The sequence below is a fragment of the Amblyomma americanum genome, chromosome 1 (assembly GCF_052857255.1).
Source record: "Amblyomma americanum isolate KBUSLIRL-KWMA chromosome 1, ASM5285725v1, whole genome shotgun sequence".
Taxonomy (NCBI): Eukaryota; Metazoa; Arthropoda; class Arachnida; order Ixodida; family Ixodidae; genus Amblyomma; species Amblyomma americanum.
The window spans coordinates 403,960,691-403,987,155 of record NC_135497.1 but is presented as its reverse complement, the minus strand read 5'-3'; the positions used below and the strand labels follow the sequence as shown (position 1 = coordinate 403,987,155).

The 26,465-nt window shown below is 48.8% G+C and overlaps 1 protein-coding gene across 2 annotated transcripts in view; it reads left to right on the top strand.

Moving 5' to 3' along the window:
* Positions 1–1,484: 1,484 nt before the first annotated feature.
* The window catches only part of LOC144102519 (uncharacterized), a 168,182-nt gene continuing 143,201 nt past the window's right edge, over positions 1,485–26,465 (top strand). Inside the window, exons 1-3 of one of the 2 annotated variants that reach the window (XM_077635776.1) lie at positions 1,485–1,642; positions 3,742–3,864; positions 10,112–10,239. In XM_077635776.1, the coding sequence (XP_077491902.1) occupies positions 1,531–1,642; positions 3,742–3,864; positions 10,112–10,239 (363 nt within the window). In that variant the 5' untranslated portion in view covers positions 1,485–1,530. The remainder of the gene's footprint in view (positions 1,643–3,741; positions 3,865–10,111; positions 10,240–26,465) is intronic. The other variant, XM_077635780.1, reaches the window with a different exon arrangement.

The following is a 26,465-nucleotide window of genomic DNA, read 5'->3' as shown; positions in this document are numbered from 1 at the left end:
TGGACACCACCTACGGCATTCGGTAAAAGTGATGCTTTACGGAGATGTACAGTTAGGTGTCTGTTGGAGACACTACCACTGAGCTTTTCTTCTTCTTCTTCTTCTTCTTCTTCTCCTCAAGTAATATGGCACATACCCACGTGGGGGGATTGGCCAAGGTATAGGGTAGAATGCCAATGAAGCATTTGCGCGGGGAAGGAAACGTCAGAAGACTGAATCAAGATAAAAAAAAATTGGGAAAAATAAAATGAATTCAAGAGGTATGAGTCATCCGGAATAGAATCAATCTAGCCTTTTTGGACATGCGAAAGAATTTTGTGTATAGCTAACAGGATAATCGATTAGTTGCACTTATGTAATCGTGAAGGTAGCCGCATACACTGCTTAACGGGAATCCCTTGGCACTCGCACCGAACGATAGAAGAACTGTAAGAGACAGAGGCAGTCCTAGTCTCGAAAGAGGAACCTCCAGATATTGCTTTCTCTGAACCGCGAACCGCCGGCAAGAGAGGAGAAAATGATCGATTGATTCAACTTGCCCACATGATACACAAAGGTTTGTCGCAGCGAACCCGCACCTGCATAAGTACAAGTTTAAGTGAGGGATTCTACATCGCAGGAGCGTCATGGACACTTCACAAAGCCTTGACTTACACCACCGGATATTCCATGGGTACTTTAGGTGTTGAAAGTCCACGGTATTCAGCAACGGATCACTCAAAGTGGCTGAAATATGTTGGAACCGCTGGAAACGTGAAGCTGCTAACAGAATGAGGTGAGGGACGGGATATATTACAGGTGCGCTGAGAGCTGACCTTGCCAATAAATCAGCCACCTCGTTAAAATAGACGCCTGAATGCCCAGGTACCCAGACCAAACGGATCTCGCGCACTGTGCTCGGAACAAAAAACCTAAGTGAACGAGTCAAGAAAGATTTTTCCGAATTTTGGAGAGAGACAATAACTGAAAGGCAGTCTGTGAGAATAAGAACCCGTGCGACATGTCTGGGAATTTTGAGAAGAGCCAAACCAATGGCCAAAAACTCTGCGAAGAATATAGGAGTATAATCAGGGATACGAACGGAGTAGCTCCAATCTAGATCCTGCGAATATATGCCAATCGCCGCCTTCTCACAGCTGCCGGAGGCATCAGTGGAGAGAACAGTATGATGTGGAAAATTCTGTAGGTGTTCAGAAAGAAGACCATTTAGGGTATGTGCGGGCATATGCTTCGCATGGGACGGGAAAATAAAGTCGTAATAGAAGACGGGATCAGCCTGCGTGTCAGCAACTCGTTGCAAGGAGATCAGATCAACCTGAAGCGGAGCTAACAGATTCTGCGTGAACCTAACTTGCGGAAGCTGATAACGTGGCCACTGAGCTTTTCGTGAATAACAAGCAGCAGCTCTGGTCGTCGTCCTTGTCATCGGATGCGCTCCTGCGGCGCGAGGTTCGGAAACCAGAGCCGTTTTCTGAGCGTGCCGCGTGCGCCCATGCGCGCTCAACTGTTCCGAGACATAATCAAAGAGTGATGGACGAAGACAGTATCTTTTGGCGGATCTTTCGATGTTTTTTACGCAACGAATATTATTTTAATCGCCGTAGGATCTACTATCTGGACGGCGGTGACCCCGGCGAAAATGGTTAGTGCCAGCCTTCCTTGTCCCTTCTGTGTGCTGCATTGCAAGGCTCATGTGACTCTTGTAGTCGATAGTATGCCCTAGTACTGCGTTTTTTACTTCATTTAGCGATAGTTTACCACTAGCGCACACCTTTCTGTGACTTTGGTCCACCGAGCGCGAACAGTGCTTGTGCGGCGTTGAAGCGTGCTGCTGTTCTGAGTGGTTATTAGTGCCCCAACCGCTTTCCTACTGGCCGCTGACTTCGTGTAAGAGCAGGCCTCCTTATTCCCTTCGACGGGCATCAAATTATAGAGCAGCATTGTCCATTATTCACAAGGTGTCTCTTAACAAAAAACTTGCGGCCAACGCTAACCTCAGCGCAGTATACGGAATAGCCATACTGCTATGCTTCCTGGAGCCATTGCAATAGTTGAACGAATTTGTGCCGGCTCCAACACAAGGCCACGAGCGTTCAGGGCCAGTTAACTGAGCATAGCTGGACACTAGCCGATGAAACCAATGTGGCATACCAACCGGCTGAAGAGCAAACTATGTTAGTCCTTTTTTCTGGGAGCGTTCTGCTTGATGTAGAGGAATTCTAGCGAAAGCGCAATTACGATTAATACCTTCGTGTCTGCAGCCAGGAGACGACAAAGAGAATCACCTTTCTACGTGCCGTGCGGTACTGTGTAGCTGATGCCTATGGCTCATTCCTTAGCCTGGGACATAGTGCACTTTTCTCTCAAAAATAATGATTTCAGAAAGATCTATAGCTTTCATTTGTAGGCTTGTGGCTGCGATCCGTGGCCACAAATCTCGATTTATTGCTCATTTCACTTCCGGTCCTTGCGATAATATTTTAAAGTATAGAACAAACATGTCCTTATTACTTAAAGTGTTTTTGTTTTCTATAAACACTCATTCTTGGCCTGTGACTGCTTCGTGCTCTCGCTTCGCGTGAAAGGACGCATTCGGGTAGAAGCGTTGCAGCTGGCATCTTATAATAGGCCTGGGAACGTCTCTGCTGCCGATTATGCGCACAATGAACGCTCGTGTGCGGCAGTTTACATGTGCACCTTGGATGCGCCCCACCTATAGAGCCAAGTACATTCTTCCATGGTACTGCAATAAGTCGACGCCGATGATAGCAGTGATCCAAACGTCGTTGACCTCCAGAAAGAATCCGGAGAACCATTTCACGAATGTAAGCTGCATAAAAGCGTGTGCGTGGCGTGTTGAGTTGGCCATTCACGCATTCTCTTGGGTAACAACCCAGCGCAACGTAATAACGTTCACAAGTGAGACACACAGGACAACGGACTCCCTTGTGAATGTGTTTATGCTGCGATAAGTTATTACCCAACACACTGAAGCGCCGAGTAGCCCATGGACAAAAGTTTTATTGAGGCATTACTCCGGCGCACTGACCAACATTCACACGCGTCAAGAGCGCCTTGAGAGAGCACGGGGGCTCGGCTTGTAACAGTGCACTTCGTGCACTGCCTCAAGAGAAGTAGACACGTGGCATGGGTGTCTCTTTAAGGTGTCATTTTCACGCTCAGCCGCCGCGGCTGTGTCCGGGGCTTACTTTCGATGTAAGGAAAGCGCGGACCACTGGATAACGCAGTCGCGTTGATTTTCGAAAAAGTGAGCTTACAGATCCCTCAATATGCAAGAAGGCTACCAGTTTACACAGAACGGCAATTTTCGGTTCTTTACCGAAGATGAAAATTACTTTTCGATATACTACGACAGGAGGAAAACTAGTTAGAAGACCGAAGAACGCAAGCTTGTCACACAAAAAGTAAGGAGTAACATATAGTTCCAATGCTCAAGCTTTGTTCCCTTTCATGCTGGAGGGACGTTTGCCAGTACATGAACCGTACGTGAGGATCGTGCATGTCATTCCTGTTTTGCAAGCAGCACGAAAGCAGGCGAAGAGAAGCAGGAGAAGCGGCGGAGAGGCGCAGGTGCTTGCACAAGTGTCACAAACTCAGCTGTCTCGCTACAGTCTAAAATGCCATTCCTTGCTGCAGTAGGCAGCACACTTTCAATATGGCGCACTGCAGCGCAGCCTTGCTATCGCCTCGTGTTCATGAAGTCATCCGCTCCCCTTGCAGAAGGAGCTAGCCTCCGGGAGGATGTCTTTGGGACGCCAGGGGGAACGACACAAAGAGACGAAAGAGCGGCCTCTCTTGGTGCAGTGCAGAGTGGAGAACTTCCACGTGGGCCGAGAGGTGCCGGTAAGCGTTCGTGACTCCTTGGACAGCGCTAAACCATGCGTGCGACTTTTTTCTGGTGAAAACGGCGTCGCCATTCTGGTCTGCCGTACGTTAGAGCAACCGCTGACGGCTACCAGTCGCTGACGCCCGAGTGGACAGCGGTGTGGGGCTAAAATGTGTTTGGGTAAGGTTTCAGAGTACCGCATTTCTTTCCCTCGCCCTGCCACGCATGGAAAGCAGAAGGCTTCTACAGGCCAGCCTTGCCGGACCCCATAGCACAGATTGGGCCGGGGAATTAGCAATGAACGGCGCCCTTCCAAAGCCTAGCCGGGCAGTCCTCAAATAACTGTGCAGATTTACCAGGCGGTGGTTAAAGGAGTTGCAAGAATTGTGTTTCTTTGTAATCTGACAGGACAAGACGTCGCCGAGGTTACACGTGAAAGTTTAGGTTATTCCTCATGAAAACGACGATGAAAATTTAGGTATGAAAGAATAAAGGCGATTGCTGCGCTGCGACCGTCATGAAGCGGCCGCCATATTCCATTCAAATTCAGTGGCGTGGAGAAAAGAACGCGGTAAAAACCTTGCCTGCGACTCGAGGGACTGTTGGCGGGCTCTTATTATTTTGGAGGCTCTTATTCTCTCTTTGGGAAGATAAAACGGATAAGTATTTCTCCTAAACGCCGCGTTGCCCAACATACAGTCCCTACAGGCGGCGCTCCTCAACAACTGAGGTCCCAGTTTGTCCAAAACGCCCTTCGCTTTGCTGTAGAACCCAAACATAGCTGCGCTCATGCCCTCAAAGCCGCATTGAAATACAATCACCCTATTCGTGTTCTATTGGCTTCCTGTGTAGTAAACATCCTGCGTGTTAAGTTGTTGGTTCATGGAGCGGCACTGGGGAAGGACCTCAATAGGAAGGCTTGTTTGCTACAGGCAGTGAGGTGGCGCAACTTCTCCTTGCAGTGATATCCGAGCTTGCGACTTCGTCCGAAGTTTATGGCGTTCTCAACGTCAGCGCACGCAGTCGATGACGTTTCAGCCCGTAACTGCGAGCTACCCTTGGGTTAGCACGGTCGTGAGGTCGGGCTGATATAAATGCTACGGTAAAGTTGCAGCAATCACTTCATTGTTGCATGGAAGGACCCAACTTTGAGGACTTTTTGTACATAGCGCCACACAGCGCTGCCGGTCGCTGCAAAATATTGCATGCACGTATGCCCGTATACACTCTCGTATGCGGTAGGCCGCATTACTGAATCCGATGGGGTATAGGGTGGCTATTTTTTGCTTTAGCTGAAAGCGGGTATATTAAAGGCTTCAGAAACCACTTCCGGGCTGCATATACTAAGATCACGGTGCAAATATTCCTGAAGATTGTAAAGCACTCGAACTAACGGCTTAGCACACGCCCGTAGACATCTGCCTGAAAGCGAAGAGCGCAAGCGAGCAGGTACATTACGCACGTAATCCGGAACCCAATGGAAAGCACTGAATTCCTCTTTGGCTTCGTTAAGCGCAAGTTTGCCGGCGTAGGTAGGAATACCTTCTGAACTGAAGATGCGATGCGACCTCAATCTTCAACTAGCTGCCCACAGCACGAAACTCAAATTACCTAACCGCAGGGCAGATCGCCGACGTCACGACGGCTTTGAAACATGGCATGTTCTTTTTAAACTGGCTCATCCACTCTGCCTTTTAGTGTTCATTTGCTTCGGCCACATAACGTTACATCTGGTGAAAAGCTTCCCTGGCCTTACACGACATCCTATTGCTGCGTATTTTCTTTGTGCAGTCACACCCTTTCGGCGGTTACAAAAACTATGATTCAGAACCCATTAGCTCCAATCCAGCCTTTCGTTAACATCCCAGAACAACGCGCCCGTGGCAAGGCCAATGTAGAGTGGCAGCGTAGCTACCATAGAGCCCCAAACGCTGAAAACATGGCGGCTTGTTGTGCGTAGCGAGTGGTACATTCGAATGAGGCGACAAATAAACAGTGACGGCATATTAACAGAAAACGTGACCTCATAGTATATGTGTCGTTTGGCGACAAACACAAACCCTCGAACGTTTCGACGTGCAAGGTGTCATAGACAAGGGCGAAGCAAAAATACGCTGCGAATACTGACTACCAACACAATGGTTTTACTATAAGCGCTCGCAGTGTCTTCCGTCGTCCACGCCTCGAGTATCAAGTTGAATTTCAAGGAGTTAACGTACCAACAAGCAAGCTATTTTTTTTAGTGCCCGAATAGTACATGACTCGTGCATGGGAGCTGTTTTCGAGCTCCTGAGTTTAATAGTAACGTGTAAGCAAACCCCTGTTGGATACGGAACTCGCATACCTAGGCAGGTGGCTACCCTTTGCTTCTGTCTAGTAGCTTGTTTCTGTGTAATCGTTTTGTGCCACGCATGTGGGATGTGCGCAGTTTTCGTTGGGTTTCTCTGCATTTATCCCTTCGCCCTTCATTTACGAGTCAGCGCGTATGATGTCTTCCAGTCCCTATCGTGTTTCGTTCGGTTTGCGCTGTTTACTACTATCAGCACTCTACCGCTGCAGCCACATCCTGCAGTACTAATATATTCGAAAACGTTGTGAGTGCTGTCAGCACGCCGGACTTACCGTTTCTAATCTTAAATGGTGCTGTAGGTCGACTCGTTCGAGAGTACAAATTGCCTCCCATTCGTCAAAGCTCTTGTAGCTCTGCAGGCTAGCAAACTTAAAGCGACTGGTTATGTTTTCATGGGACAGACGCGGCTTTTGCACAGCCACCCGGCTCTTCAGGCTGCCTTCTGTTAGTCATCCCTTCAAAGATGAGACCGGGGCAGAACCTCCTGCAAAAAAGCTGAACGATTATGCGTAATCTGCCGCGATCAAAACGTCGTCCTCCGAAGTGGTTGTTGCCCGTAGGCTCCGATCTTGTGTGGACATAGAAGATGAGACTTTCATTTCTGCAAGCTTGCACCATGCGTGCAACTGTGCGAGTTCACTGAGAGTGCACCCTAATGAAGAGCCCCACGATCTGTATAATCTCTCCTTCTGGAACGCTACTAGGTAGTTGCCACAATGCATTACATTTTTCGGGTACAGCTTGAATTCGTCTGACTCCCTCTTGTTTTTCTGAGGCTTCAGTTGGTGCGATCCGCCGTGCTGTTTTAGTTGGTGAAATCAGGCGATAAGAACATCGAACGCAACGAGGTGAATTGCTGCAAGTGTGTTGCACTGCACCATCCAGCAAGTGTGGCCGCGCAGTAGTCTTCGCGCCGGCGCCGGAGAACCTTTAGCGTAATGGTAGCACCAAGATTAGATGATGCGGGGAAAGCTGCTTAATGTTTGAGCGGCAGGATCGTTTCCCTTTCCTTTCAAAGCTACAGCGTGCGTACGGAGATTGTTGCGGCCATCCACTCGAGCGTTGCGTCATATTTAGAGCGACAGCACCAATTCAGTGTGCACAGAGGGCTAAAAGGAGGGCCGCTATACTGCCTTAGCCTTAGGGTCACTTTTCTCTGCCAGAAATGTTTGCTCCAGGCGCCTTATACCCCTGCTACACCAGCGTTTCGAATGCCTTCGAACCGAATGTCATTCGGCTCGACTGCCGAACTTCCGCTGCTACACCAAGTTTTTCAACGGCATTCGATTCAGATGACATTCGAGTCGACGGACCTCCGAGGCCTTCGAAACGCAAACACGGCCCGAACCGACCAATAGGCGCCGCCGCTGTCATCGCTTCGCCCCGCCCACAGCCGCGCGGCTGCTTTCGGCTCTGTGGCTGCTCATCTCGATACCCGCTGTTCGCTTTTCTTTGCTGTTTGTTTAGCAAATTTCCCCTCTTCTGTCTAAATAAGTGCTTGCAGATAATATTAGACCAATGAACATTTACCGCATGAGCATGAAATTTCCCCAAGAGTGCGCAGACGAGGACGGTTGGTTGCACTCATACTGTTGTTTACATCGTTGCGTACGAACAGTTAGCGTTCGTTTGCTTGACGTAAAACGCATTCTGCACTTTAGTTCTAGTAAATAATCTCTTTTTACTTGTACTGTTTGTGCCCGGGCTTGTTAACGCAGTGAGACAATCTGTGGGAAGCGCCAATACGATCGTTCGCCTGAGAAACACTCCACAGCCGGCCTGCTGACATCGCGTACGACCGGTGCTTGTCGCTAATTGTCCCAATTTTGCCGGCGTGACAAGCACTTTATTTTAACCTACTTTATCCAGAAGTATGATTGGGAACCGTTCGCGGTAATTGAAAAGGCATAACTTGTTATCCAGAAAATAGGAACGGCGACGACTGCTGCTGGCCGTAAAGCAGTGCTCGGCGGTATAGGCAACACCGGCGCTTCCCGTTCATCATATGCGAGCCCTGCGATGTGAGCAATAGTTGATTTCAGATCACTGTTGTCAAAACAACACTCATTGATAATTTGCATTTGCTTAAACTTGTGAATTAGCTGTTCACAACCGCCGAATTCACAGACGTAACCCTGCGGACTCGCTAGGCCTAGTCGCCGCGGAAGGGAAGGGAGTCGCCGCCGATAAAAAATCAATTTGGCAAGCGCTTATCGCTGGTGGGTGTTTCAAGTGTGCACATGTGAAATATACCCGCTCGTTTCGCTTATTTTCAATACGGATAAGGTAGAAGCGCGAAAAAATTCACACTGTCTGCTCATCAGCGTGTTTTCGCTCAGCCGCCGGCCTGCCGAGTACATGAAGGCTGACCGTCCGCCGATCGGATTCATCGGTGTCGTTGGCCTAGAAAACTTGTCCCACTGCATTCATATGCTGCTGTTGACCGTGACAGTGTCGTTGTCGCAGCAGTGTGACCGCAGTGACCACCGCCATCGTCATCGTCGTTGTACACTGAAAACGAGCTGAGCAAATTTCAAATGCGTTCGGAAAGTGTCGTTGCCTCAACGACCGGCTGCGGGAACCCAACAACAACGTGAGCGGCACCGCTTCCCGTCGCCTTGGCATTCATTGCAGAGACTGCACAGAGGAAAGAAAAAAGAACAAAAAACCGCCGTGTTATCCTGTTTTCACTTAGTGTCGAGTGCTGTCAGATAATAGAACAAAAATCACTCGTGAAATCATTGAAGCTCATGAAATCCATAAATTCAAAGATGAATGCGTAAGCGTTGCCTCAATAGCTCTGCCTGATAAAGAACTACGTTTCCTTGATGAGAATAGAAAAACGTGCGCAGCTGGTCTTGTGCCACTGTAGACCTGTGCTCAGGAATTGTCATTTTCGTCAATCTGTTTTCTGTATCTGTCTTTTCATTTAAGATTGGTTGCCACTGTATTTAAGTAGTGAAAATCACCTCAATAAACCAGTTGTAAGTTCAGCGCCGTGTCTGTGCACTTGTCACGTCCTTTGTCTTCTGCTCTGCTGAAAAAACCATGTCACACCAACTTGCCCATGCTTCTACAGTATCAACAATCAATTAGCCAGCTGTCCGCCGCGGTGGCTGAGTGGTTATGGCGCTCGGCTGCTTATCCGAAAAACGCAGGTTACATCCTGGCCGAGGTGGTCGAATTTCGATAGAGGTCAAATTCTAGAGGCCCGTGCAATTTGCGATGTTAGAGCACGTTGAAGAATCCCAGGAGGTCGAAATTTGCTGAGCCCTCATTACGGCGTCTCTGATACCTTGAGGAGATTTGGGAGGTTAAACCCCGATAAACTAAATCAATTATCCAGTCATCTGATTTAAAAGGAATATTTTCAAAAGTTGAATGCCAAGGCAGGCATACACGACGTCCAGTAGTTCGTGCAGAAATCTTCGCCGCACACAAAAGATAAACGGCAATCATCTTTATATTCGGGAATACTATTACTCAGGGAAGGGAATTACAGTGTTGCGCGTCGCACCTTACTGTTTCAACGCTTTGAAGTAATGATAACGGGCTAGCAAGACGCCGGCTACCCAGACGAAAGCATAGTACTCTGAGCCCTTTTATAACGGAGTTCATTTCTTCGCCAGCTACATAACTTTTAGTGGACGTATAGCTTGCTGATGGTGGGCGTCCGAAGTGTTTTCTTGCTGTGCTTGGTTGCTTTTCGACCGTAACTTCTGCATTAGAGTATGGTACGCGAGTCCCAAGAAGCGATACCCGGGAAGCACTAATGCACTTGTTTATTACATGGTTTGCGAGCAGCCACGTAATTCTCTGTCCTGCTACTTGATGCGGTACTCTGTTAGAGCCGTCTGTCTTGATTGCATGTCGGTACCATGAATCGTAGTACTATCCATGGCACCTCCTCGCAGGTCGAGCTCCAGAGCCGTCCAACGAGTATGGCCGCCTCATTCGCCCGAACCTCCTGAGAGGCCCAGCAATTTGCCACCGCTGTTTTCTGGCCGAGCACCTGCGGTATTATAACATGGTGAAAAGGCGGGTAAGCATTCAAAAGCACTTTTTCGCAGTTTCACAGCAAGCTGGCAAAACGAAAAGTAGCGTCGATAATCGTGCAAGAAGGCGCCGCCATTTGCCTCTAAGCTGATCACTGAAGTCAAGCGCGTGTGCAAGAAGGTTTGGTTTGCTTTCCTTCAGTGTTGCAAGGCAGCGCTGCGCGGCGGAGTAAAGCGTTACTTGCTTGGGCGCTTGGTTTCCTGCGCGATGCTGCACAACACTACTGACAACGAAGCAAAGACGCTGACTAGTACATACGAGGTGCGAACTCTCAGCTGTCTATTACTAAAATACCACTTTCTTTATATAGATTTTTAGCACGTGATGTGTCCGATTATTTGGTTAAGATGATGCGCGTGTCTGCCCACCTCTATCCGTTCTTGATTACCTCTGTCTCTGTTTCTGTTAAGGCAATGGACGGGTCATTAACACAGATTTTAGGGTCTGCTTCGAAGGTTGAGTATGCCTCTCTAATCTCTCTCTCTAACCTTTCTCACTCACATTATCTGGTATGATGGTGTAGCCAAACAAAGCATGGCACTTGTGCCGAGCAGAAAGCCTGGCCAGGTTCCCTGTGTACGTAGCAAACCCGGAGTTCAAGGAATGTTCGCTTATTCTTCTGTATATCGTTGGTTCGACTCCCTGTTGCAAGCAAGCCTCCAACTTGACTAGCACAGTTAAAGGGACACTGAGAAGAAATTGAAGTTGGCTTGTATCCATAGAATACCAGCTCCTGATCACAAAAACGCCACTCTTACTGAAAACAAAGCTCTTGTAATGTAGAAAATAGCAAGAACCAAAATACAGGTATCGCCGCCACAGGCCAATCTCGCAAGTACACGCGTGATGACGCCATAGGACAAGAGGCGCCACCATGGAGGAATTTTCCATACTTCATGGATGTCACGAATCTCTGAGGCTTGCAAAGGAAGGTTGCGCACCGCACCGCTAGCCGCCAGAAATCACGGAGTCTCCGTTTACGTCACGTTTCACGTCACTCCGTTCTGTGTCGTCATAAGAGTTCTCCGTGTCGTCATAAGAGTTCTCCGTGTCGTCATAAGAGTTCTCTAGTTTGAATCAGAGCGGCGGGAAAAAATTTTTCAACTTCGAATCCAAATTTCTTTGAAATAAATGCATCTTTCGCTCCTGGACAAGCGTCAACAAAGCCATGAAATGCCGAACTATCAGATTTTGCTAACAAAAAATTTTGATAGGGTTCTCCTCAGTGTCCCTTTAAGCCATATGCAACGAGAAATCGTATGGCACCACCCAACCGCTTTACGACAAACCGTTCATCACAATTTTGGGACGAGCCACCACGGTGGCTCACTTGTGGCGTTCGGCTGCTGTCCCGAAAGGCGCGCGTTGGATCCCGGCTGCGGCGGTCCAGTTCCGATGGAGGCGAAATGCTAGCGGCCCGTGTACTGTGCGATATCAGCGCGTGTTAAAGAACCCCAAGTGGTAGCAATTTTCCGTGGCCCTTCACTACGGCGTCCCTCATAGCCTTAGTCTCTGGGGGATGTCAAACCCCATAAAACAAAAAAAAATGAAACAATTATGGGAGAAATGTTGGGAAAACTGGCACCACATGGAGTTCGGCCAGTGTCGTGTATACAGCCTGTTCAAAATGAGGCTTTACTTATTTTTAAAAGAAATGTGAAACGCCGTACGCTCATGCCGCTTTTGCACGTTGGTAATGGGGCGAGGCGGACACAAATTGGGCAATACTTAGCCCCTTAATGTGAGTAATTAACTAAAATGCATTCATTAAATTTTCATTGCATGAAGTTAATATGCATATTTATATTAAGAACTTGGAGGCAGTTGCTTTCGGGAGCTATTTCATTTTGTACAATTTTAGTAACGCGCCTGCGTCCTGATATGCGAAAGACTAAAATTTCGTCCCAGTTCGTCTAATTACGCATGCGAGACAGCGGCTCTCGGCGTGAAGCACCTGCCTAGTGTGACACAGCGGTTGCATGTCGCATTCGCCTTGCGAGAGTGTGCAGCGAGCGGCATCGCGTCTTTCTACCCGGTGTAAAAGCGATCGCTCAAAGAAATAGCTCTCCCTTATCGCCGACCCAACAGTGATTCCTTGGTTTCGATCGCCAAGAAGGAAAACGCTGGCCCAGAGCGAAAAGTCATACGCGTCGCCATTCGCTGCACACTCTCGCAAGGCGGAGTGCCATGCGAAACAGCTGCGTCACACGAGAGCCGCTGTCTTGCATGCGTAATTAGACGAACTGGGGCGAAAATTTAGACGTGCGCATCTGAGGGCAAAGGCGCCTTACTAAAATTGTACAAAATGAAAAAGCTCTCTAAAGCAACTGCATCCAGGTTCTCAATGTATATATGCAAGCTAACTTCAGTGAATAAAACGTTATTTAATGAATTTTAGTTAATTACTGAATTTATGAGGCCAATTATTAGGCCAATTTGTGTCCGCCTGGCCGCATTACCAACATGAAAAAGCGGCATTAGTGTACGGCGTTTTACAATTTTATAAAAGATCAGTAAAGTCTAATTTTGAACACGCTGTATGCAGACTAACCGGATATATAGGATTATCTGAATTGGTGGTGCTGCGCTGCTCTGTGCGGCATGCGGCCGCTTGATGACGTCACCCTATTTTGTTGACGTCACACACACACACCACACACATGTGAGGAATGCGCTGCCTCTCCACACTTGTTTCGCACGAATGCTTTCGCGTTTTCTGTAGCGTGTTGGTGTGTTGCGTTGTCAACATCGTTTATCCGGTAATGATAGGGATGCGCGAGGATGACGTTTATTATTGTGATGCAGTAGTGGAACACTACCACGCATTTTTCAACGAGCAACGCGACTACACAAGCAGGGGGCTTCCTCTGATACGATCGTCACTGCTAACAGTATATCACTTCGGCTCTCGCAATAAATCATTGCCCTTGTCGAGCGGCAAATCAACCGCTGTGGCCAGCGAACCGTTGTTTTCGCGCAACTTCATTGTTAATACCTTTCGAGCCACCGTCCTCACGAAATGTGGCCTGTCCGTCACTGGCTTTCACGGGCCGTCGTTTGTAAGCGAGCAGCTTGTGAAGGGTAGGCGCGTCATTTTTCACATGACTTCGTGTGGAACTTGCTTTGAAGTAGCGCAGTAAAGTCCAAGACAAAGTAAAGGCAGCAGGTGACCTCAAAAAGTCTGGCGGGCGGATTAGGTTTTGAAATTTATGCGAATATGCAAGGCGGCCGCAGTTGGAGCAAAAAAGCGCTCTTTGGACATGAATGGGAGAGGCCTTTGTCCTGCACTGCAGGTAGCCAAGCTGATCGTGTTGACTGTAGGTGACTTATAATATTTTGAAGCGAGAGCTACACTCCACCAGCTCTTCCAGCCTTCAGCGTGGCACCCCTGTGAGCTCCATGGCGTCGCCGTGGCCTTGGTCACGTGGCTGGCCACGTGGTGCGGTGCAGCTGTGCTGCCGGCAGTGCGGCGCACCAGCGAAACTGACCTGCAAGAGCTGTGCGCGTGCGCCGTGTAGAGTGGGGGGGGAGAGTGGAGAGGGGAAGAGGGGAGAGAGTGAATTCACGCCCAGGGACGAAGATTAAAACGGAACGCCCAGCGAAACAGAGTGGCGAAAGACTGACTGTGCAGTTCGACTGAGCGAGTTCCACTCTGCCAGATTTACACTGCAAACGGGAAAACATTCAAAAAGGAGTAAATGGCTCATTGCATAGCACATTCCCGAAAACATGTTTCACTTACTTCTCAAGACAGGAGTAGTTGTAAAACTCTCACGCACGGAAAAATATTTTGGTGTTCCCTGGGGACTAAAACTTTTACTCCTCTCAGGACTGGGGTTCTTTCTGGAGTAAATGTTCTGATCATCAAGAAGTATTAGTGCTCCTTTTAGTGCCTGCTTTACTCTCACATACGGAGAGGTATCTTTGTTGTGCAAAGGAGTAAGAATTTTACTCCTCTTAGGACAGGGGTTCTTTTTGAAGTAAATATTTTGATCATCAAGGAGTATTAATGATCATTTTAGTACATGCTTTACACTCACGTACAGCGAGGTATCTTTGGTGCCCAGACGAGTATATTTCATTTTATGAGGAAGCCCATTTGAAATGCAGTACTCCTTTGGAAGCCTTGTTTAGAGCTTTGTGTTACACAATAAATGCGACAACGAAATTAGAGTGACTAATTTCAAACAAATCTTTTATTGAGTACAGAACATTCGAACCAATTGTTCCGGAGCTTGCTTTCGATGTTTACACAGAACCAACACCCTGGCATCTGTAGAGAATAAGAGGTGTGTCTTCATCCACGCTCTCTTTGGGTATTCAATTTGAAATACATAAAAGAATGAAAATAGAGATGCCACACTTGCAAAGCAAGCAGAGCACGTGGAAATGCTTTGCTGTCACCATTGAGGTATGTCATGCTATCTCTGGTTAAAAGGAAGGCTTCTTCTGAACGAAAGATTAGAAGAAAAAACAAGCGCATGAAAGCAATTACACCTCTAAGCTTGAAGTATGAGGTGCTTCAAGTGTAGTTTAAGTCAGGCTCACTCAAACAATTCAGAGTACATTTTTAAATTTTGTTTGATATTTTTACAGTTTAAAGTGGCGGTTCTACTGCCACCATCTTGCGAGCCGTTCAGATTCTGCCACCAGGATACGACACTGATCCATGAATGCCCGTTTTCCCCCGAGCGACCCGAGACTGGATTTCGTTGACATGTTGACATATGTGTCCGGTACTTCCCTGACCCACGCTGTGTGAAGGCTTTTCTTTTGTTGCTCCGCCTGCCTTCAGAGGATTATAGACAAACCATGGCAAACCAGGCTGCTTGTCCCCGTCTTGCGGTGGGGGGGGGGGGGGGTGCTGTTGGCTGGGGTGGTTCGGCATGCTTCTTTCTCTGCCTGCCCCTTGCTCGGTTTTCCACAACCACACACGTTAGCAGAACTGCGGCTTGCTAGCTTGCCTAATGCGCGTGACACAAATAAAGGACTCGGATCACCAACTGTAGTCGTGTACAACTCAAGAACGAAGCAGCATATTCCCCTCAAAAGCAGCCCTCCAGCCAAGCGCGTCGACCGAACAGCTTTCTGCGGCTATGCAGCCAAGGCTAAGCTACACCTCCTTTAACCCGCGCCGTCACGAAGATGCGGTGGCGTTCATGTCAGCAGCGACTTTCGCGTGGTAGGCAAAACAGGTTCCGCCTGCCCGTGCCTGTACACCGCAGCTGCCTCAGATACCGGCGGCTGTACCATGCCTGCTCACTGCAGAAGCAGCATGTATACTGACCAGCTGCGTAACTGTTGGATCCAAGTAGCAGCATAGAATTAACTTTAAATTATCCTCGATATGTTTCTCGCAGATAAGCGCCGCATTAAAAAAACTGGCTAACAGGGAATGGGCCGCGGTAGTAAAGCGCGAAGTCTGGTAGTCGATCGGCGCTGCCACTTAATGTATGTACGTACATAAACAACATGCAAGTTGCTGTGTTCATTCACCTTAACATCAGCATAGTAGGCTTATAACTGCGCAAGGAAAAGAAAAGCACATATGTATCTGCACACGTATTTATCACCTTCAGCCGATGTGCACGGGGCGCCATTAGGTTCACTCGCCACCAATGCATTCTTTGTTAACAGCACAGCATGTTTTAATGGCGCGTTTTATGGCATTTAATATTTATTTGAAAGTATTTCTTAATATAAGGGGACCAACATAATTATTTGATTCAAGTAGAAAGAAGTCTTGTAAATTGTGTCAGTCTTGCGCGGTCACGTTGGCGTGCTTAGAACAGCGTACCTTAAGTGTGCTAAAAGCCACATGCTTTTTCATTGCGACATGCATGTGTCAGAAGCGGTTTCCCGAGGTAGTACATGATCGCGCAGCTTGTTTGAAAAGAAGCAGCCACAGCCGGGCTACTAACAGAGACACGTAGCGAGATTGAGAGAGGACGCGGCAAAGAAAAGTGTTTTCGTGTGATATGTAACTAGATTTCGTGCAAATATGAAATTGCTACGCTAGTTTCAGTAATGCGTTTTATGTTCAGCTATACCTCGTGCAGTTGGGTAGTTTTAATTAACACCCTTGTCAAGTCACCCGAAGGCCTTAAACAAATGTGTAGAATGGGCACAAGTTTCTTTTATGCCAGCATGTTCACAAAGCCCTGTTCTGTATGGTTACGGTATTCTATTTTTATATGGTCAGTACTTATGCTGCATATAGTTTCATGACAACGTTTCTTAAAACAATAACTAACATATATTACTGCACGTGTAGAAAAAAATCGAGAGATTTGTTACACTCCTCAATGTACCAGCAATCGTTTGCGACAAATAGAATTATTCTATTTTATTCGTTACGAAATTATGACGGGACGGGGTGTTACGGTTGCGTCTGGCACCAGGTGCAGAAAGGAATTTCGCGCGACCGTCTCTCACCATGCTTCGTCGAAATGAGGCTTGACTTCTGACAGGGTTGGTGTCTGGCACCACGTGCAGAAAGGAATTTCACCCGACCTTCTCTCAGCATGCCTCGTCGCAATGAGGTGTGACTTCTTTCCGCCAATCAGACTCTGTGCCGGTCACGTGACGTCGACGGAACCAAGATGTATCTGACGATTGTAGAGAGTCTATTTAAGGGGCTCCTAAAGGTGCTTTTGGGATATTCATTCTCTTCTCTTCATCTTTCACCAACCTTGGAATAAACTGTGCAAGTTTCGCACTAGAAATCGTCGCGTCCTTGCTCGGTCGCCATGGTCCACCGGATGCCTGCAGCCCGCCGACGACGCCACGCTACCCAATAGTAACGTTGGTCGAGCTTCGATAGGCATGCGTCGTAACAACTGTCTGGCAGCGATTGGGATACGCAACCCTGGAGACCCCAACTTGGACGACAACTACGAGGCCGTAGCCGCTTCGTCCTGGCGACAACGTTCGGAAGGAAGGTGTCTGGATTCATGACTGCATATGGTGAGTGCACGGCTTTTCTTCACTAAGGTATCACTTGGCTTTACTTATTTTGTGGAAAGTACAGTGCAGTGATTTTTCTTTAACCTTTGACGGAAGTTTTGAGTACGTCAAGGTTGTTATAGAGTGGAGAGTTAGCAGCACTAAGGGCAGCCATGAACTTGAAGGCACTAAAGAAGCCGGAATTGTTGAGCCTGGCCGAAGAGTTGGGCCTCCAAATTGCCGAATCAAAGAGAAAGCCGGAGATAATAGAGGCGATCGAAGCGATCCGGGCAGATGACGATGAACTGGAGGAATGCCGAGAGAGCATAGCAGAGAAAGAGGAGGAGGGTAAGCGCCTAGAGGAACAAGAAGAGCGCGACCTCGAAATGAAGTGGCTGGAGATTGAGCTTCTGAAAGCTCAAAATACTGAAAGACCTAGCACAGAGGCACGCGAAAGCGAGTGCAGAATGACAGACTTGAAGGCACCCTACGCAGGAGGAGGGGACATAGGTCTTTTTCTGGTACAGTTTGAGCGCACGTGTGAGAAGGCACAATTCGCGAGAAACACGTGGCCGCAACGCTTGCTTACGTTACTGCCACTTGAGGTAGCTTATATCATCGCCCGCATGGGGAAAGAAGAAGCAGAGGACTTCAATAAAGTAAAAGCAAATCTGCTTAAAAAGTACAGATTATCAGCAGAAGCGTTCAGGCGAAAATTCAGGGAAGTCGAGAAGACCAAAAGCGAGTCATACTCAGATTTTGCGTACACTTTGGAGGTAAACCTGAAGGAATGGCTTAGAGAAGAGGGTGCACTCAGCGACGCCGAAAAGACAATGCAGTGTGTTTCCTTAGAACAGTTATACCGCCGGCTGCCAGTAAGCATCAAGTATTGGGTTCAGGATAGGCCAGGCGTAGACACTATAACGAAAGTGGCCAATCTCGCTGAGGAGTACGTAACCCGCCGCGCGTTCGAAGGCAACGAAGCTCCTAAGAAAGAGGTGACTAAATACAGACCCGACAAGCGAGAGAGATGGTCAAAGTCGAATCAGTATAAATCAAAGGAAAGATCAGATTTGGTGAAAAGTAGTGACGAGAACAGCAAGGGAAGGGAGGATTCACCCGAACAAAGGGCATAAAGACAAATGAAAAAAAAGCTTTCGAGGCCAGGAAACCAATAGTTTGCTACAACTGCCAGCAAACAGGGCATACCTCCGTGGGATGCAAAAATCCCAAACTTTTGTTGATGTCACTAACTAGAAAAGAGAAAAATCTGAAATTGCTAGAATCGTACATTCGAGACCTCGTGGTAAATGGCAAACCGTGTAGTGTGCTTCGCGACTCGGCAGCCACAATGGACGTGGTGCATCCGTCGTACGTAGAGGAAGGCCAGTTCACGGGAGAATGTGCTTGGATAAGGCAGCCGTTCAAACCTCCAGTGTTTGTCTCCCTTTGGCCAAGATTCGTATCGAAGGCGCTTTTGGAGTACTGGACACTGAAGCTGCCGTCTCGGCACATCTCGCGCCTCAATATTCATATTTGTTTTCTAACAAATCTGAGGATTTGCTGTGACGCAGGGGAATCGGGTTTAGTGAAGGGATAGTGCAAGCCTTTACTCGTTCCAAGGCAAGGGAGCTCGCGGCCAAGGCAGTGTATGAGTGTCCACTGGTGGAGGAAAAAGGTTTGACGGGGGATTTGTCCCCCAGCACCAAACAGGACAGCCCTATAGGGGATAATGCAGAAAGTACACCAGCTAATGAAGAGCTCAGGAAAGCAGCCGAGCCTGAAATGTGTCGCGAGGCAGAATGCATACAAAAGTTATTGAATGTATGCCATGCCACATTGATTGCTGAGCAGGAAAAAAATTCCACCCTGCGTAACCTAAGGCCAGACGCTAAAGAAGTTGTGGCCAAACGGAACGTAAGGTTCCTCAAGAGGGCAGGCGTCTTCTATAGAAAGTACACCAGTCGAAAGGGAGTGCAATTCGACAAACTCGTGGTGCCGCATCCCTATCGCGAGCAGCTCCTGCACCTGGTTCCCGGGGGCTTTTGGACAGGGCATCTTGGAATTCGTAAAACAAAGGACCGCTCATTGCAGGAATTTTACTGGCCCGGCTGCTTTCGAGACATAGAAGCATTAGTAAGAAGCTGCGACACATGTCAACGCATAGGCAAGCCCGGATATAAGGCTACAGCACCAATGAGACTTGTTCCCATTATCACGGAGCCATTTCGCAGGCACATAATAGACACAGTGGTGCCACTACCTGCAACGCAGTCTGGCTATCGACATATTCTTACTGCACTCTTCCCCGCAACAAAATTTCCCGAGGCAATGCCTCTCAAAGAATTAAGCTCGGTGGAGATCGTCAACGCGCTTTTGTCTATCTTCACGCGAGTAAGGTTTCCCGCAGAAATCCAGTCATAACAAGGATCCGTCTTTACGAACGCCCTGACCTCGATGTTTCTGGAAAGGTGCGGTATTCAAATCATTCATAGCTCAGTGTATCACCCGCAGTCAAACGCAGTAGAGAAAGTCCTCTCAGTCATGAAACGGCTTTTGCGAGCCCTGTGTTATGAGCACAAAGACGACTGGGAGAGTTGCTTGCCTGCAGCGATGTTCGCGCTTCGAACTGAAACGCACGAATGAACAGGTTTTTCACCTTCAGAGCTCGTTTAAGGACGCTGCCTTCGCTCCCCTCTTCGCATTGTTCGAGAAGCCTGGGAAGGCCGGGCAGACGATACTTCGGTTGTGCCCTACGTGCTAGAGTTGTTGGACTGTCTGCACACTTCTCAAGAATTAGCAGGGAAGGAAATGCGTAGGGCACAAAGCAATGCTAAGCATTACTATGACAGGACGGCTCGCACGCGACGCTTTGAAGTTGGGGAAAAGGTAATGATCCTGAAACCCACATTGAAAAACAAGCTGAAGGTTCAATGGGTGGGACCGGTTGACATAATTCAGAAATTATCTGAAACAAACTACGTAATCGCGGTACCTGGAAAACGAAGGACACCACAAGTGTACCATAGCAATCTACTTAAACCCTACCGGTAGAGGGAGGCCATTGTGAACATGTCCCTTAACCAATATGAGGAGATGCCTGTCGACTTTCCGGAGTTAACAGCCGTGACGGAGAGAAAAGACATTCACGAGACCATTGACAAGCTGGTAGAACAGGCGGAGTTGAATCCCAATCAGAGGGCCGAACTGAGGGAACTCATGTTTGAATTTACAGACGTATTTTCAGACACGCTGGGCAGGACCACTGCGATCGTTCACGATATCGAGTTAACCTCGTCGGACCCAGTTCGTTCGAAATCTTATCGCGTTTCGCCTCGTCAGCGTGAAATCATGACGGCTGAAATAAACAAGATGTTAGAGCTAGGTGTAATCGAGCCAGGAGAGAGTGATTGTACCTCGCCTCTTATCTTGGTTGAGGTCCCAGGCAAGGAGCCGCGACCATGTATCGAATCGACTACCGCAGGCTCAATTTAATCACGAAGGACCAGACCTAACCAATACCGCATATCGAGTAAAGGCTTGAAAAAGTGAGCAGTGCTAATTTCATCTCTACGCTCGATTTAGTAAGAGGGTACTGGCAGGCTCCGTTGACCGAGAGGGCAAGTAGGCTTGCGGCGTTTATTGCCCCGATGGGAACCTTTCGTCCGAAAGTCCTGAGCTTTGCATTGAAGAATGCGCCATATTGCTTCTCTGCCCTTATGGACCAGGTGCTACGAGAAATGGAGGACTTTGCACTTCCGTATCTCGATGACATAGCGATCTTTTCTTCATCATGGGCGGACCATATGCAACACCTGCGAACCATGCTGTGTCGTCTACGAGAGGCCAACTTAACTGTTAAGGCTCCCAAATGCCAATTAGGGCGCGCGGAGGTAGCTTATCTAGGTCACGTAATAGGGCAAGGACATCATCGGCCTTCCGAGGTTAAACTGATCTCAATAGACAACTTCCCACAACCACGCACCAAGCGGGACATCAGATCATTCCTTGGCTTGGCGGGTTATTACCAAAGATATATCCCGTGGTATTCCGAGATTGCGAGTTTTTTAACGGATGCTCTCAGAAAAACAGAACCACTAACGGTAAAGTTGGATGACGCAAAAGAAAAGGCTTTTAGTATGCTGAAGAAAGCACTAACGAGTCAGCCAGTGTTGAACGCACCCGACTACTCTAAGCTATTCATTATTCAGTGTGATGCCAGCGACAGGGGTATGGAAGTGGTGCTCTGTCAGAAGAGAGATGACGAGAACGAACACGCTATACTGTACGCCAGTAGAACGCTTTCAGTTCGGGAGGAAGCACACAGTGCATCAGAAAAGCAATGCGCCTGCGTAGTATGGGCGGTGCAGAAGCTAGCTTGCTATATCGCTAGTTCAAGTTTCCCCATAGAGACTGACCACTGTCCCCTCACCTGGCTGCAGTCCATGCCTACGAAAAACGGCCGTCTTTTGCGCTGGAGCTTGACTCTTCAACAGTACTCGTTCGATATTCGCTACAAGAAGGGTAAGCTTAACGGCAATGCCGAAGGTATGAGTAGTTGCCCCTAGAGTAACAAAAGCCTCATGCTCACCCGGGTTTCCGTGGTATTTTTACATTCGTTCATGCGTTTTTTTCTCGAAGTGTAGCCGGTTGTTAGCTGATTTTACTAACCACGTCTTAGCGATTTCAAGAAATGGCTGTTTTTAGTGTTCAGGGGGGGAGGGACGCGCGTAAAGAATGGGAAAGGTGTAGCGGGTTTCCTTTTTTTTAAAGCCTGGTGTGTCTTAGAGGAGGGTGGCCTTGTGCTCGCTGTTTTGTGGTTGCGGGTCCGGCACTATCCTGGGAGATTGCTTGCCCACGCCGGAGACGTAAAGTTGCGAGATCTGTTTGCAAGACCAATTTCACCGGACAAGACCAGGGAAAAAAGCCACAAGAGCGCCACGAGGACTGATGCCAACTCCCAGGAACCTACCAGCTACGAACTAAGGGGTCGTCATCTCTAAGGGGAATTCTGCTACTGAAAAACCGATCCCTCGCACAGCGGCTGCTGTCCCTTACGCGTCGGGATCTTCCTCCCCCGCCGGAGATGCTGTTACGGTTGGCGTCTGGCACCAGGTGTAGAAAGGAATTCCACCCGACGGTCTCTCACCATGCTTTGTCCAAATGAGGCATGACTTCTCCTGACAGGGTTGGCGTCTGGCACCACGTGCAGAAAGGAATTTCACCCGACCTTCTCTCACCATGCCTCGTCGCAATGAGGCGTGACTTCTTTCCGCCAATCAGACTCTGTGCCGGTCACGTGACGTCGACGGAAGCAAGATGCCTCCGACGATTCTAGAGAGCCTATTTAAGGGGCTCCTAAAGGTGCTTTTGGGATATTCATTTTCTTCTCTTCAACTTTCACCAACCTTGGAATAAACTGTGCAAGTTTCGCACTAGAAATCGTCTCGTCCTTGCTCGGTCGCCATGGTCTACCGGATGCCTGCAGCCCGGCGACGACGCCACGCAACCCAATAGTAACGTCGATCGAGCTTCAATAGGCATGCGTCGCAACAGGGGTAAGTAATGTCAATCGCAGAAAATGTGAAAGGTCTGAAACGAACCTTAAGTCTACTCCCTCGTTTATGGCCTCTTCGCCTTCGCTTTGGTCAAAGAAATGCGGCACTGAAATCAAAGAAATCCTCAAAGAAATCAAACAATTTACATCACAATTTTCGACGACCACACATCTAAAAAGCGTAATTTATAGACCTCCATTGAATATTTTGCTATAATTTTTCATCACAAAAGAAAAGACCCCATGCAGGGATATGAAAGGAAATAATTCCAGGAATCAAAACATTTTCACCAAATCGACCAGTTTAACAAGGGGAGACGTCGGCCTGGCTGGTGCGTGATCCTGCGGCTAAAAACAAAGCTTAAAGGGACTCTGAAGCGTCTTCCGAGAAAAGCACATTAACTCACTTAATCACTGCACTGTGTTGCCATGAAAATCGGAGCCATATAATACTCTTCTACACGCAGCAGACGACCCACAATCGCGCGACAAAGTTGGCGAGTCTTTTCCGGCGACTTTTTCATGCTCACACCCTCCTCCATCCCCCACATCTGCGTAGACAAGGTGAGAGGTGGCCATTGGTTAGACTCTTTCAGACGTCAGGCAGCTACCGTGGCCACGGCCAATAAGCCGCTTATCTGCGGCGGGAGGGGAAGCTCCGCTCCCAGAGGGGGGGGGGGGGGTCGGCGAAGGAGGACCTACCTTCTAGCGTGCAAAAAGTGGAGAGAGGAGAGGGAAAGGCGCGAAGACGCTGTAATTCAAATTTTAACTACAGATAAATCAGCTTCTACAAAGCGCATTTCAAAAATCCTTGCTGGACACTATTCATGAAGCGGCGTGCTTCAATATCCCAGGCATGCCGAAACATTATTAGAGCACCCTTCACAGCCCCTTTAATCGGGGCAGAGGAGGTCGGGGACACGACGCTGTCCGCACTTTTCGCACAGCGCGACACGTGTGTCAACAGACGGTAAGCGCACGTCTGCTCTGCCGAAACAACGCCAGCGCTTCCCCTCACTACGGTTCCGAAGTGAAATCATTCCGGCAAGTACAAAGTGTCAGAGCCTTTTTTTATTATATTCAAGGCCTTGCGTAGAAATCAAGGGCAGAAACGCTTTCTATTTAGCTACTAACCATATTGTGACATTCCTTGTGTGCTGCGAGGTTCCGCGTTCTACGGCGCGGCGTAGACGGAGACCCAGATGACAGCGGCATCATCAATTACCCAGCCATGCACTTTGAGTGACGACCAGAACAACCGGACCCGCCGCCGCCGCCGCGGGGAAACAGGCTTTATCCTCCCCAATTTCCGGGCACATTCCAGGACAAGGGAGCTGTCAGCGGGCCAGAGCGCGCCGTACCACAGCCGACGCTATGCGCTACCGCGAAGACAACATTCTTTCCCTCCTTCCCCTTTCGACGTGGGCTATCGCCGGGAAGGCACCCACAGCTTCCCGCCGTGCCTCGTGAACAAAAGCGCATTCCCAGAAGGGCCGTGACGGACACCTGTCATGGCGGACAGGCAGTACTCGCCAAGAATGTGGAAAGACAGGCGCTAGTGAATTAGCTCCGAAGAGAGAGCCTGTGTATACTCTCACTTGAGAGAGAGTGGTGGCGTTTTTGTTGTTTATTTAGTTTGTATTGTTAACAGACTCTGGGTTCGAGGCTAAGCCCAACCCAAGGGGTGGTCCCCATCTCGCATGTTATTTTGGATTGGAGAATTGATGCTTTGGGCGGGCCACTGGAAATAACCGCCCTTAGTCCTTTGTTAATCAAGTGCTTAAAAGCACATGTAAACGGATGCAGTCCAGTCTGAGCTGGGGCTCCATGCTTAGCATGTAATGTGATGCTACTTAGGCACTAACCTGCCCGGTCGATGAGTAAAGTAGTGCAAAGTTTGTTCTTTTGTAAATTCAGTTCTGCTTTTTCCAGTTTAACTCTCTGTATATGTATGTTGTAAAATTATGCTCTGCTGTCATCATCTACAAGCTCGCCTCCTGTTCATCTTCCAAGCCGAACGACACTAGAGGAAGGGTTTGTGAACCATCCTCGAAGAAACGGACGACTACAGAAATTCTACTGCATACACGCTCAGGACGACATCGTTCGCCAAGAGGGTTTTCAGCGCCGAAGCCCGACGGCGTGCAGCTTCTGCCAGCAACCGCTCGAGCCCAACTCCGGAGCCACTCCATCGCCCCCATGAAGTCGTCGGCACGTAAGCTCGGACGCCCCAGCCTCTGATGTATAATCTTAATCATGTGTAATTATTGAATATACCTGTTTGTTTAAACTGAGCCATACGGTGTCTCTTTGCCTCTCCGTCCCGTGTGGACCTGCGCATTATGGGGGTCATCATACTGGTGTCAGAAGTGGGGTCTCAAAAGCAAATGTCCTCTGAATGTGGTGACATTCATGACTTCAAAATTGTAATCAAAAAGGAATCACGGGACTGATTGTGGGACTTTTACCCCCATTTGAGAGGCTTGAGGCACTGGAGGGCTTGAAAAAAAAAAAGACATTATCTGAGGGAGCTCCCACTCCACAGCCGTCGCTCGGAGCAAGCATGCTGGCATTAGGAAGCGTCATTCCGACGTTTACGGGAGATAAGACAGGGGTTCCAATCTGCGATTTCTTTTCCATGCTAGAAGAGATTGGGAAAATGGGGGGATGGTCCGATGCTCAAATGCTGGGAATGGCGAGGTGTAAGATGGCAGGAGCTGCTCATGATTTTGCCTGGCGAGACGAAAAAGTAAAATCCACAAAATCATTTGCGGAATTTAAGAAGCTCGCGTTTGAGCATTTCGACACTGAACCACGTCACGTGCGGGTACAGAGGTTCCGTGACGCCGGACAGATGGTAGGGGAGGACGTGCGAACATTTGCGTCGCGGCTTCAGCGCCTAGCACGCGATACGTTAAGCAGGGAGGAGGAAGGAGACCAGCTAAGGAAGAAATACGCGGAGGATATACTTAAAGAGGAAATGACCGCTTTGTTCGTGGCTGGTCTGCAAGACCCCGTGCGCCGGTTCGTGCTCTCGCGCAAGCCGAGCAATTTCGACCAAGCCGTGGAGGCCGCATTGGATGAGGAACGAAATGAGGCGTTAACGACAGCCGCAGCGAGAGTACGCGTCATAGAGAGAGCGGTGCTCAACCCTGAGGTTGCTCTCTTGACAGAGCGGTTAGATCGCTTGGAACAGCTGCTAACTCAGCAGGTAGAACGCCAGGTTGAAGCGCGCGCTCAACAGCGCCCATTCGCTGGAAACCGGAGACCGCCACAAAGCTACAGGCGCGGTATGCGAGATTTTGAAGAAATCGTATGCTTCGCTTGCCAGGGTCGCGGACACATCGCCAGGTTCTGCCAAAACGTGCGCCGTGGGGAGCCACAAAGAGAAGCAGGCGAGACACGCCCTAAGCAAGCCGACAGCGGGGCTCCAGATACCGAGACAAAAAACTAGTTAGTCCTCCCCAGCCTGAGGAGCGTGGGGAGGGAGCAGTGGATGATGAGGTGGTGGTAGTTTGTGTGGCCGACGAGGCATGCCCTGTTGTGCGTTGCAAGTTAAATGGTTGCTGCATGGGATTGTTGATAGATACGGGGTCAAAGGTGGCATTGCTTAAGGAGAGCAGTTTTAACACGCTTCGAAGGAAGGGGGACCGCGAGGTGTTGGAAGCGTCGGGTGGTATGGCAACCAAATTTGTAGGCATAACGGGGGA